A 13,914-nucleotide genomic window follows, 5' to 3' on the forward strand; every position below is an offset into this window, starting at 1 on the left:
CCTGTAAGGTATTTTCATCTGAAGACCATAAGATTGTATAGCCAGGAGAGTGTCTTGATAGTTGGTGTTATTATCTCTAGTTTTATAGTAATAATAGGCCCCTGTTGAAACCAAGAATTATGAACATATTTTAAAGTTTGTCTTAAGGTATAATAAATTTGAAAGCGCGGTGGGTGAGGAATAAAGCGCCTGGCTTCCCAACCGAAAAGTCCCGGGTTCGAAACCTAGTGAAGACAGGACTATTTAATTTCGTGATCTTTAAGACGCTTCTACTGGGAAAATGAAAGGCGGTTGGTCATTGTGCTGGCCACATAGATAGGTCGTAAGGTCTGAAATGGTAACTTTTTATTCAAAGCCTATCGAAATGATACAAGAGTGTAGCCATTAAATATTTGTTTTTGTTTGCACGCACAGTGTGTCACTTGTCAGTGAATTTGTAACAAAGTTGAACGAAAGAAAATTGAATTCAAAAAATGTCATTTACAATCTACTGGTTGGATTTGACAACAGACTGGACAACACGTAAAACTTGCGTGTGACCTTTGACCCTTGAAGATGCACAGTAGATAAATAACAATTTATATTTCAATAATTTAGCACATAAGCGTTATTGTTATACACTCTGTTAAAAATGTGTCCGTAATTATAGTACATACTAAAATAAAAGAATCTGTTTCAAAATAAGTGACCGGCCAGTCTACACAAATATAGTAGTTTATTTATTTCGGACATTACATGAATTCGGACATTCGCTGTTTTTTGTGGTCATTAAATAATTATTTTAATATGTATTATAAAACTAGCGCGCTATATAATGTGCTTGTCCATTTTCCAATGATTCTAACCCAATTTCCTTCCATTTAGCTGTCTTTTTATGTAAGAAAAACGAATTTCAAATTTGTTAGTCAGGTTGTTGTTTTTTCCTATGTTACCCGGATGACTTTACCTCTTCCTAGAGTTAAGACTATATTTTTTGATTGGCTAAGTCTACACTAATGAGCCCGGCAATAATTATTCTGTTTTTGGAGCTAATTTATTTGATTCATAAGCCAAGTTTTCTAATTCCATACAAAAAAAAAAATTAATACGTTGTCCGAATTAGATTACGATTTTCTTACCAAAATTTATTTCGGACAGCCAGTTTTGGACATCAATAAAAATGATCTTATATTATATTTGTTCGTTTGTTGTTGTTTTTTTAAATAAAGAATAAATGGGCAAATGTTTGGAGTGAGCTTGGTACATTGAATGACGTTAAATGCTTAGATCTAGACCTACTAGATAGATCTAGATTTATATAGAGAGAATATAGAGGATTCAGAATGGCTATCGTAACCTGTAGGGGCCTACTATACTACAAAAGATCATCTGTATTAGATCTAGAAATGTATTAAATTAATAAACAAAAAAAAAACTCAAACATTCAACACACATCTAATCATGCAAACACCAAACATTCAACACACATAAAATAAACAAACATAAAATAAGTCTAAAAGTCAGTGTAGAAGTCACTATTCCAGTGACCTAATTTTGATAGAATAAGTGTGTTCATATTTTTATTTTTTGTGTTCGTATTTATGCATAGTTTGAAAACATCGTAATGATTTCCTGTGAGGGGCTATGCCTGGGGATCTTAAAATTTAGTTAATATTAATATAGAATTAAAATCTGAGTTTATTGATGCCTAAATATAGAGACTGTCCGAAATAAATTATGGTGTCCGGAATCAAATAATGTGGGTCAAATGTGTCCGAATTAAATGAAAACACACGGCCTCTTTGACCTTAAATATAACAACAAATATAGGTTAGAGGTACAAATATAAGTAGTCATCCTTATTCTCCATTAACTAAAGAAGATTTTGATACGTCATTTTCTTTTCTATGTCAAACCATTGTAAAATAATGCGCTGTCAAAGTCAAACTTTCAAATTTGGGCCTATAGGTGTCCGAATAGCATAAACTACTCTATATTTTTGTTCACTTTTTTTGTCTCTTATTGACTTCGAATGTTTGCAAATGGCTTTTAAACATTTTCTTATAGTCAATTCTATTATATAACAAGTGTACATCGCATACACTTCATAGCAGCTCCTACCATTGTCAGTCCAAACACCTAACTGTGTTAGAGACACATCATTGGATTGTTGAACTTTTAGGACATCGTCCGTTTTGTTGTAGAGGGTTCTCAGTTTTGCACCCCAGTTAGTAAATAACTGTAAATCAAGATCATAAATAAATGTGTGTCAGATTGAGATGATCTAAATTCAAGTCAGAGATGATTTTAAGATTTGATATGATCTTGGGGTCAAATTTAGATAATCTTCGGGTTCAGATCAAGATGATCTTAAGGTCAGATTGGGTGGGTTAGATTGGGTGGGTTAGATTGGGTGGGTCAGATTGGGTGGGTCAGATTGCATGCTTGATGTCGAATTTACATGACTTAAGAGCCAGATTGAGATGGTCATAAGATCAGATTGTGATGGTCTAAAGATCAGATTGAGATGACCTTGAGATCAGAATAGGATGACATTAAGATCAGATTGGGATGACCTTAAGATCAGATTAGGATGACCTTAAGATCTGATTGAGATGATCTTGAGATCAGATTTAGATGAACTTGGGGTCGAATTGAGATGATTTTGGGATTCTTTACTAGTATTGGTTGTAATGCTGCGTAAATAGCGAACTATTCCTTCAACTCTTGTGAATGCCTACAACAAGCTTAGCCAACTAGATACTAACACTGTTCTGTTCTCACAGAATTAATTACTGTACACAATTAAACATAAGAATTACTTAGCAGAAGTTGTTGAAAGTTGAAACTGAATGCTTAGAGAAAACCGATTTAAACATTATAAGAAACCAAGATTGAGGAATTTGTGGGCAATGAAGAAATGACGGAAAGAATTGAGTTGTATGCTCATGTTTCATCTTTACGTACTTAGTTGAACTTTAGGACTGAAATTGTAAATGTCTTTTTTTTTTAAATCTAGATATATATCAGCGCTAAAACTGTAAATTGTTAGAATTTTTTTTTAAAATCTGTATCGATATAGGCGGGTACTTAAACTAAACTAGTAAAAAAAAAAGTACACAGATCTTATGTAAAATACTCGTCAAGAAAGTATTATAACTGTGTAGTTTCCATATCCACGTTTGGTGTCTTTTTAATTTATAACCTGCATCGAGTTTGATCTCAACTCTCCCATACAGAATTTGTTACTCTACAAGTTAAGTTTAATAGTGTATATTTTAATTAAAAAGAGAACTGAAAAATGCAAATCACAAATAAGGAAAAACACAGAAACGGCCTAATGAAATGATTATTCCAAGAAAGAATATTAAATGTGTAGCTACATCCACCATAAGACAAAGACACGGGCACATCAAATCTGCTTATCTTACAACTGAAACAGATTAATTAGTTACCAGCTTTCATATCCTTTGTTGATCTAAATTATCACAACTAATGTCTAGAGACAATGGTGAGAAGATGTGAATCTAGTACTTACATCTCCAATGCCATTCTGAGAGCAGAAAGCTAAAGTTTTATATTCAAATCCTGCAGGAAGTGAATCGACACCCCCCATAATGCCCCAGTTGACATGAGAGCCATCTTGCAGCATTGAGGCAGCCATAAAGTTGGTGTAAGGAGCTATCAGCATGGCATTGCCTGTCTTGTCAAACAGAGTGAGTGGTCCTGATTCTAGGCCGTCATTGATTAAAGCCTTAGGTCCCCACCTGACAATAATATAATAATACAATATTAAAAACATGACAGTGATGATTCATTATGACTAATTAACAGGACAGGAGGCACATATATATATATATATATATATATATATATATATATATATATATATATATATACGTGTGTGTGTGTGTCTGAAGCGACGATCTTTTTCCTTTGCAAATTCTCATGCGAGCGAACATGAAACAGAACAAAAGAATGTTTTAGAGAAAGAGAGAGGAGAGGGGGGGGGGAGACAAAAGACAAAAAGGAAAAGAAAAAGTTGCACCAGGCAATCTCCCATTAATTTCTTCTGTCATTCACCAGGCAATCTCCCATTAATTTCTTCTGTCATTCACCAGGCAATCTCCCATTAGTTTCTTCTGTCATTCACCAGGCAATCTCCCATTAGTCTCTTCTGTCATTCACCAGGCAATCTCCCATTAGTTTCTTCTGTCATTCACCAGGCAATCTCCCATTAGTTTCTTCTGTCATTCACCAGGCAATCTCCCATTAGTTTCTTCTGTCATTCACCAGGCAATCTCCCATTAGTTTCTTCTGTCATTCACCAGGCAATCTCCCATTAGTTTCTTCTGTCATTCACCAGGCAATCTTCCATTAGTCTCTTCTGTCATTCACCAGGCAATCTCCCATTAGTCTCTTCTGTCATTCACCAGGCAATCTCCCATTAGTCTCTTCTGTCATTCACCAGGCAATCTCCCATTAGTCTCTTCTGTCATTCACCAGGCAATCTCCCATTAGTTTCTTCTGTTATTCACCAGGCAATCTCCCATTAGTTTCTTCTGTTATTCACCAGGCAATCTCCCATTAGTTTCTTCTGTCATTCGCCAGGCAAACTTCCATTAGTTTCTCTGTCATTCACCAGGCAATCTCCCATTAGTATTCTTCTGTCATTCACCAGGCAATCTCCCATTAGTATTCTTCTGTCATTCACCAGGCAATCTCCCATTAGTATTCTTCTGTCATTCACCAGGCAATCTCCCATTAGTATTCTTCTGTCATTCACCAGGCAATCTCCCATTAGTATTCTTCTGTCATTCACCAGGCAATCTCCCATTAGTATTCTTCTGTCATTCACCAGGCAATCTCCCATTAGTATTCTTCTGTCATTCACCAGGCAATCTCCCATTAGTATTCTTCTGTCATTCACCAGGCAATCTCCCATTAGTATTCTTCTGTCATTCACCAGGCAATCTCCCATTAGTATTCTTCTGTCATTCACCAGGCAATCTCCCATTAGTCTCTTCTGTCATTCACCAGGTAATGTTCCAGAGCATTTCTTCCTACAAAGATTTTGTTTTCTTATTTTGATCTACCATCCCGTTATCTCAACCAAATCTCACTATGTGGAAATCTTCAGTGAAGACTATTGTGTAAGAATCACCGCAAAGAAATCTACGCAAAGAACAGGATTGAGCTAGTCTCTGGTTAGGAATTGTAAGCAAAGAACAGGATTGAGCTAGTCTCTGGTTAGGAATTGTAAGCAAAGAACAGGATTGAGCTAGTCTCTGGTTAGGAATTGTAAGCAAAGAACAGGATTGAGCTAGTCTCTGGTTAGGAATTGTAAGCAAAGAACAGGATTGAGCTAGTCTCTGGTTAGGAATTGTAAGCAAAGAACAGGATTGAGCTAGTCTCTGGTTAGGAATAGTACGCAAAGAACGGAATTGAGCTAGTCTCTGGTTAGGAATAGTACGCAAAGAACGGAATTGAGCTAGTCTCTGGTTAGGAATTGTACGCAGAGAACGGGATTGAGCTTATCTCTGGTTAGGAATTGTACGCAAAGAACGGGATTGAGCTAGTCTCTGGTTAGGAAAAAGCTACTGCGGGCATTCTGTCTAAAAAGTGTTGAGAGCCTGCATCGTCACAGAATTTTAGGACACAGGACATGAAGTAATAGGTGAGACTAAAGACTTACGTCAGATAGAGTCATTGTGTATGTAACTTACCGTCCTACTTTCTTATTCATATCTCCTAGCATCAAGCCTCCAAAAGATAAATATCCTAATGGTGTGTCTGGATCATGGAGTTGGAACGTTGGGAACTTCGAAATGACTTTCTGTACGTCAGTGCTTGCCCCTTGTAGTCCTTGGGGAAATCTCTGGACATTGTTAGCGTGAATATATTTCAAACACAGAGACATGAAAACATAGATTCAAACATAGGTAAACTATTTTTAACGAGAGAAAAGGATAGATCAGACATTCGATTTGATTCTACTCTGTGCTTTAAGTACAAGAACTCAGACATTGGATTCTACTCTGTGCTTTAAGTACAAGAACTCAGACATTCGATTCTACTCTGTGCTTTAAGTACAAGAACTCAGACATTGGATTCTACTCTGTGCTTTAAGTACAATAACTCAGACATTGGATTCTACTCTGTGCTTTAAGTACAAGAACTCAGACATTGGATTCTACTCTGTGCTCTTGACTTTCTTAGTCTGCACACCGGATAGACCAACACATCTTTCTATTTATAGATTACTTTCAATGTATACACATCTTCAATAATACTGCAATAATGACATCTTTGGATTACTTTCAATGTATACACATCTTCAATAATACTGCAATAATGACATCTTTGGATTACTTTCAATGTATACACATCTTCAATAATACTGCAATAATGACATCTTTGGATATTTTTACATTTGTAATTTGATTTGTGATTTGATTTCTTTTAATTTCAGAATGGATTTGTTGAATAAAACAAGGCACACAAATAAATAGACACTTACGTTGAAATCAAATATATATGAAACTAACTTTTAACACCCGACTACGCCCGTTGATTTGTTCCCAAGTATTTTTTTTTATTTGACCAGTACCTCCCCCCCCCCCCTTTTATTTTCCATTCCAATTTCAATAAAATGGTCGGAACACCTTTCTTTAAAATTGCATACTGAGCATCCTACCGCTCTCCCACATAGTAGTCTAATAGATCCTCCACTTTCCCTTTTGTGTTATCGCCAATGAAACGGCCTGCATTTTGAGGAATCTCTAACAAACTTTTGGCCCCTAAGTTCTAATACTTGAACTATAACTTAATAACCCCCCACACACACACACACATACTCTTACTTTTGGCCCTCGTGTTTTAGTATCACGTTTCTCCCCCTCCCCGGTTAGGTTTATTGGCATATCGTCTGGTCTATGCTCTGAACTGTCGTCTAAATGGTCACGGGTTCGAACCTGCTCCGCCGTCCTTCAGAATATTTGACCTAGGATGGAATAACCTTCAACATCCGAAACATACCGTGAACCTTAATCCTTCAAGAACAATTTATTTCTCTACCCAGCATAAACCCAAGATGGGAAGCTAGATACTAACGTAATAATATAAACTCACCAAAAAGAAAGTGCTAAATAAAATCTTTGACTTTTCTTTCATTTCTAAAGTCAATTCGGAAAAGTCCAAATATAGGATAGAAAATAAAAAAAAAAGAAATTTACTATAAGAAAGTGTTGATGTTGATGTTGAGCGTAAAGGAACATCTGGAATTGATCGGATTAAAGGAAGAGAAAATCAATACACTAGACAGTGTAATTAACAAATAGTAGAATTAAACCCAAAATGCCACAGAGAATTAAACATTAAAAAATTGGATTAAAATTAATTACGTGAACAAGAAATTGCTTGGGGAATTTTATCCTACTGCCAAACCGTAAACTGATTTCTAAAAGTGCCAAACCGTAAACTGATTTCTAAAAGTGCCAAACCGTAAACTGATTTCTAAAAGTGCCAAACCGTAAACTGATTTCTAAAAGTGCCAAACCGTAAACTGATTTCTAAAAGTGCCAAACCGTAAACTGATTTCTAAAAGTGCAAAGTCTGAAACAGGATTCCTAACAGCGCAAAGTCTAGAACTCTTTTCTAAAATTGCAAAATTTCTCCAAGTATATATATATATCAAGGAATAACTGGGATAAATTTCTTTTTTTTTAGTCAGCCCATTTAATTAGGAGAGTTTGTAAATCGACTTCTCAGGTCTATTTCAAAATATTTGATACACTTGATAGATTTGATACACTTGATAGATTTGATAGACTTGATAGATTTGATAGACTTGATAGATTTGATACACTTGATAGATTTGATACATGTAATAAGAAATAAAGGAACACTGAAGAGTAACCTAAAACAAGGCTTTATTAAACTAGAACGACACATGAACTGACGAAAGAGACTTGGACTGTAGCACACTAAATCAATGTTGTGAACACATTCTCACGACGTTACACAAACATAAACAAATAGCAACTATTTCACCACATTCACCCCGCCTAGAATTAAAATAGCAAGTATAGTAATATAGTAGGCCAATAGCATAAATAAAAGAGAATGCCAGTGCCTGTAATACAATAGATCAATAAATAGTGTCGAAATATTAATTTCTCTTGTAAACAATAGTGAATGGTGATACAAAGAAACCTAAAAACCAGTATCTGTTGTATGACTTATAAACAATTACTAGTTTCTGTTTTAAATATTAACAAATAGTGTAGTAAGTAGACATGTACGTAAGTAAGTGAAAAGTAAACTCTAGTATCAGTAGCAAGAGATAACAATGCCAGTTTATGTAGAACATATGTAGTGCAATAAAGGAACAACTCTATACTCTATAGTTCGGTCTGGTTCTTCTCTCTCTTAAGTTGTAACGGGGATGACTATCCTGTTCTACAGTTTGGGAGTCACTAGTGAGTTCCTGAGCGTCAAGTGGGGTATTTTCAAGAGGAAGCGCTCGGAGGTCCTCAGAGCCTACCAGGGGTTCTTTCCTTTCTTGTATCACCGTAGGGGTGTTGACTGGTACTTCCGTGTTTTGAGTTTCTGGAGGATATTCATTATCCTCACTCTGAGGGAAGAACGAAGGTTCACTTGTTGTTGTGGATGGGGAGGGGGTGGGAGCCAAGCGTCTTAGAGAGACCGTCTCCTCTTTACCGCTGGGCAACCGTACGACAGCATATTGGGGGTTACACATCAGCAATTCGACTTCCTCCGAGAGAGGATCATACTTTGAAGATCGGTTCTCTCTTCTCAGCAACACTCTACCAGGGCTAGATAGCCAAGTGGGGATAGATATCCCGAAGGAGGATTTCCGGTTGAACCGGAAAACTCTCTCATGTGGAGTTTCGTTTGTTGCCGTAGATAGTAATGATCTAATCGAGTATAGGGCCTGGTTCAAGACAAGCTCCCATCTCGAGATCGGGAGATCGAGGTCTTTCAGTGCTAAAGTAACAGCGTTCCATAGAGTTTTGTTTAGTCGTTCAATTTGTCCGTTGCCTGAAGGATTAAAGGCGGTTGTTCTACTTGTAGCTATTCCCCTCTCGTGCAGAAAGGATTGCACCTCCCTCGACATAAAGGACGTACCTCTGTCAGAATGGACGTACTCTGGCATCCCAACAAAGGAAAACAGCTGATTTAAACACTTTATGACAGTGGATGAGGACATATCGGGACATGGGTAGGCAAATGGGAAGCGTGAGTACTCATCCACCATTGTTAATAAGTATTTATTGTGAGTAGCAGATGGGAGTGGCCCCTTAAAATCAATGCTTACTCTCTGAAATGGTTGGGTAGCTTTGATGAGGGTGCCTGAAAACTGTTTGAAGAATCTAGGCTTCAGTTCAGCGCAAGTTTTACATTGGTTTACCACTTTGCGGACGTCCTCGCAGGAAAAAGGTAAGTTCTTAGTCCGAACGAAATGGAGGAGTCTCGTGACCCCTGGGTGACAGAGGTTGTTGTGTAACAGTTTGAGGTCTTCTCCAGTCATTGCTGACGCAAAGTGGTTCCTTGAAAAGGTATCCGCCGCAGCGTTTTGTTTCCCGGGTCGATATACGACGTCATATTGGAAACAACTAAGCTCCAGTCGCCATCTTTGAATCTTTTCGTTTTTGATCTTGCCCTTGTTCTGCTGGTCAAACATAAAAGACACTGAGCGTTGATCTGTAACCAATGTGAAGGGTCTACTGATAAGGTAATGTTGCCATTTTCTCAGGGCTTCTACGATAGCGTATGCTTCCTTTTCCACTGCTGAGTGTCTGCGTTCACTATTAGTGAGTGTTCTTGAAAAGAAGGCGACAGGACGGCCGTCTTGATTAAGAGTGGCGGCAATCGCGATGTCAGAGGCATCTGTTTCGACTGTTAGTGGTCGATTGTAGTCTATCGTCGACACAGCAGCGTTTTCAAGTTCGTGTTTTAGCTGTTTAAAAGCTTGTTGTACTTGTTCAGGGGGAGGAAAGGCTTTGTTGTTCACCAATAAATGGATCTTGTTGGAGAAATTTGTGATCCATTGAGAATAATAGGACAGTAGTCCAATCACCCGCTTTTGTGATTTCATGTCTTGTGGTGGAGGTAGGTTTCTCAATGCTTGAAATCTTTCGGGGTCTGGTCTTAATTGCCCTTGTGAGATTTCGTAGCCTAGGAGGCATACTTTATTAGTCGCAATAGCACTTTTATCATTGTTGAAGGTGATACCGTACTTTTTAGCGGCATTGAGAAATCTCTGTAGATTCTGGTCGTGGCTAATGGAGTCAAGTCCGCAGATGGTAACGTTATCCACGTAAGCGAACGTGTCCTGTAGCCCTGCCTCCTCAATTATTGTGTTGATCGTCCTTTGAAATGCGGCGACTCCGTTTGTCACTCCAAAAGGAATGCGGCAAAACTGATAAAGCTTTGGGCCAGCCTCGAACGCCGTGTACTGCTTTTCATCATCCCTGATAGGTATCTGGTGGTAAGCGCTTTTGAGGTCAAATGTACTGTACATTGAGTATTTAGATATTTCCTGCACCAGTTCATCCACTTTTGGCACGGGATACGCGTCGAGGTAAGTGAATCGATTGATGGTTTGGCTATAGTCGATAACCATTCTCTTTTTGTGCCTTTCATTCGTTGTTACAATTATCTGGGCTCGCCACGGGGACGTGGAAGGCTCAATAATTTTGTCAGATAGAAGTCTCTTGATTTCAGTTTGAATGAATTTGGAGTCAGGCATAGAATATTTTCTAGATTTAGTGGCTATGGGGTGGCAGTTAGGAGCCAGATTAGCGAAGAGGCGAGGGGCTTCAACTCGTGCAGCTTTCAGCGTACAGACCTGGAGAGTGCTTCGTTTTCCTTCAAATGGGATCATCAGTTTTTCGTGCTGGCTGATGAAATCTAGCCCTAAGATTACATCAGATACTAGTCCATCTAGTAGTGAGAGCTTAACACTTTCATATTGTTCATCTTTGTACTTTATTTTAGCGAAAATATGGCCGTGAGTAGTGCGAGAAAGATGTGTAGAGGCCATGTAGATTCTGTTTCTGGACGTTTCTAATTTCCATTTGTACCTTTTAGCAATTGAAGAAGATATATAGCTTTCACTGCTCCCCGTATCTACGAGAGCCTTCAATGGTACTCCATTGACGAGTATTGAAATAGTAGATTTAGTAAGACCGGACGCTGGTGTCGATGCCCAGGAAGATCCAACGGTTGTAGTCCGAGACGTGTCATCATCTGCTTTCACTATGGCTGAGGTTGTAGATTTGAGTGTCTGTCTGGTCGATTTACAGACTTTCTGGAAATGGCCCCTCTTACCGCACAAGTTGCATGTAGCGTCACGGGCCGGACATCTAAAGCGTTGATGTGGGCTGTTTCCACAAAAGAAACATCTTTTACTAGTCGCCGCACTCACCTCGTGTTCTACTTTTGTCGTTGGAGAGAGCCTCTCCACGTCGGCGTTAGCTCCACTGGGAGTTTGTGTAGATGTTATACGCCATGGCATGGTTATGGGCATATTCAAGTTGTCTTGCCTCATCAAAGGCGCACTGTAGAGTTAGAGTAGATTTCTCTAAGAGTCGCAGCCTTATGCTGTTTGAAGCCAGTCCAGTAATGAAGGCGTCTCTTACGAAGATATCTCTGTGTTCTTCAGCGGTGACAGCTTTGAAGTCACAGTCTTTGGCCATACTTTTAAGCTTAAGTAGGAAGGAGTCAACGGTTTGTCCGTTCTCTTGTCGACAAAGAGTTATCATGTGCCGTGCAAAAATTTCGCTTTTAGGCTTCACGTAGACATTTTGTAGAACTTTGATTGATTCTTCGAACGTTGTACACTCACTTATGTACTGAAATACGCTCGAAGAAACGTAGTTTTCTAGTAATTTCTTTTTGTCAATCTCGCAATGAGAGACTGAGGAGATGAAATTCTCAAATGTTCTCAGCCAGTGCAGCCACTTCTCGGCAGCCGATGGCGAGCTAGGCTCTATGTCTAGCTCTTTTGGCCTAAATAGACGTTCCATTCGTATTACTACTTTTACTTACAGACTGAGAATAGTGTTGAACGAAAATCCAAAAAAGATACGTGAGGCACATAGATCCATAGAATTGAAAATTTCTAGTTTAATCAATTGTAATAAGAAATAAAGAAACACTGAAGAGTAACCTAAAACAAGGCTTTATTAAACTAGAACGACACATGAACTGACGAAAGAGACTTGGACAGTAGCACACTAAATCAATGTTGTGAACACATTCTCACGACGTTACACAAACATAAAGAAATAGCAACTATTTCACCACATCACTTGATAGATTTGATACACTTGATAGATTTGATAGACTTGATAGATTTGATAGACTTGATAGATTTGATACACTTGATAGATTTGATACACTTGATAGATTTGATACACTTGATAGATTTGATAGACGTGAAAGACTTGATAGATTTGATAGACTTGATAGATTTGATAGATAGGTTTCTTGAAATCGAAAATGTGTAGAAATGGGACGAAACGAATAAAAAATCGTTTTGTGGAAAATTAACCACTGCCAGTTCTATTGTGAAGGTTGCTTAGTTGTTCTTGATACAAGGTCAGTAATAACAGGTTCTAGTCTCATTCTTTTGTCCTATGAGTATTCAGTCTATCAGTCAGAGCCTTGTAAATATATATTATAAACTATATCTCTATGACATATCTCTACCTGTATAAACATGATGGCTGGAATATCTGGAGAACTATAATCTCGTAAGGCCGCTTCCATTGTAATGTTGTCCGCAGTCAAAGTCCACACATGGTCACTGTACTCCCCTAATTCGTCCGTTCCTATTCAAACAAAATATATTTCTGGCTTTTTTAACTCACCACATACTTCAGTCAAAAGCAAATATTTTTTTAAAAAATTCTATTCATCTTGTCTTAGTGGTGTTATCTTCTGTAATCTTATCTTCTGTAATCTTATCTTTTGTAATCTTATCTTCTGTAATCTTATCTTCTGTAATCTTATCTTCTGTAATCTTATCTTCTGTAATCTTATCTTCTGTAATCTTATGTGGTGGGTTTGGCACAGAACAAACTAAAGGACAAGGCGACTCGTAGGGCGATTCAAAACTGTTTATTATACATTAAAGACCTGCAGCCATACATGAACACATGGTGTAGAACCAAGCACAAAAGGGAGTGGAGACGACTTAGGTCCAGTAACATACGGACATTACAGCGATAAGAGGTGCCGGTCGAATGGACAGTGCCCACGTTGGTCTGCCTTGTCATGCGCGGACACAAGGTGCCATCTAGGGTGAAGGGTCACGTGGATATCGGGGTGGCCGGTGTTTTATAAAAAGATATCCACTCCACTACATTATATTTTGTAATCTTATGTTCTGTAATCTTATCTTATAATCTGTGAACAAATCCCAAAACTTTCTGTCAACTTCTTGTTTTTGTTCTGGTATCACCGCCGCTCGTTCTCTCGGGACTTTGTTGAGGACAGTGAAGAGATGGCTCCCTCTGTTGTATAAGCTGTTCAATTGACGTTTTTTTCTTCAAAGGCAGCTCTTGAGAACTCATTATAATTAATATGTACTATTTATTAAAATTAAACTGAACTATTATTATTCTATTATTCTATTACAATAAGTTTTATGAGTTTTCATGTTATATGACATTGAAATGTTAGGGTTCTAATGGTCAAATTATGTACAGAGACAGGGCAATGATATGAAACGAGGGATAATAAACTGGAACTGACAGGAAAATAAGGAGGAATACAAAGGAAATAAAGTGGATATGAGAAGAAATAAATGATTGGGAATACAGTGTATATGAAAGTGAATAAATGATGGGGAATAAAGTGTATATGAGAGGGAATAAATGATGGGGAATATAGTGGATATGAGAA

The 13,914-nt window shown here is 37.8% G+C and overlaps 1 protein-coding gene across 1 annotated transcript in view; it reads right to left on the reverse strand.

Moving 5' to 3' along the window:
- The window catches only part of LOC106053523 (uncharacterized), a 59,661-nt gene that overhangs the window by 39,642 nt on the left and 6,105 nt on the right, over positions 1–13,914 (reverse strand). Inside the window, exons 3-7 of the mRNA XM_056041581.1 lie at positions 12,718–12,839; positions 5,706–5,857; positions 3,518–3,746; positions 2,101–2,218; positions 2–101 (exon numbers count right to left, since the gene is read on the reverse strand). Coding sequence (XP_055897556.1) covers positions 2–101; positions 2,101–2,218; positions 3,518–3,746; positions 5,706–5,857; positions 12,718–12,839 — 721 coding nt within the window. The remainder of the gene's footprint in view (position 1; positions 102–2,100; positions 2,219–3,517; positions 3,747–5,705; positions 5,858–12,717; positions 12,840–13,914) is intronic.

The sequence above is a fragment of the Biomphalaria glabrata genome, chromosome 9 (genome assembly GCF_947242115.1).
Source record: "Biomphalaria glabrata chromosome 9, xgBioGlab47.1, whole genome shotgun sequence".
Lineage (NCBI taxonomy): Eukaryota > Metazoa > Mollusca > Gastropoda > Planorbidae > Biomphalaria > Biomphalaria glabrata.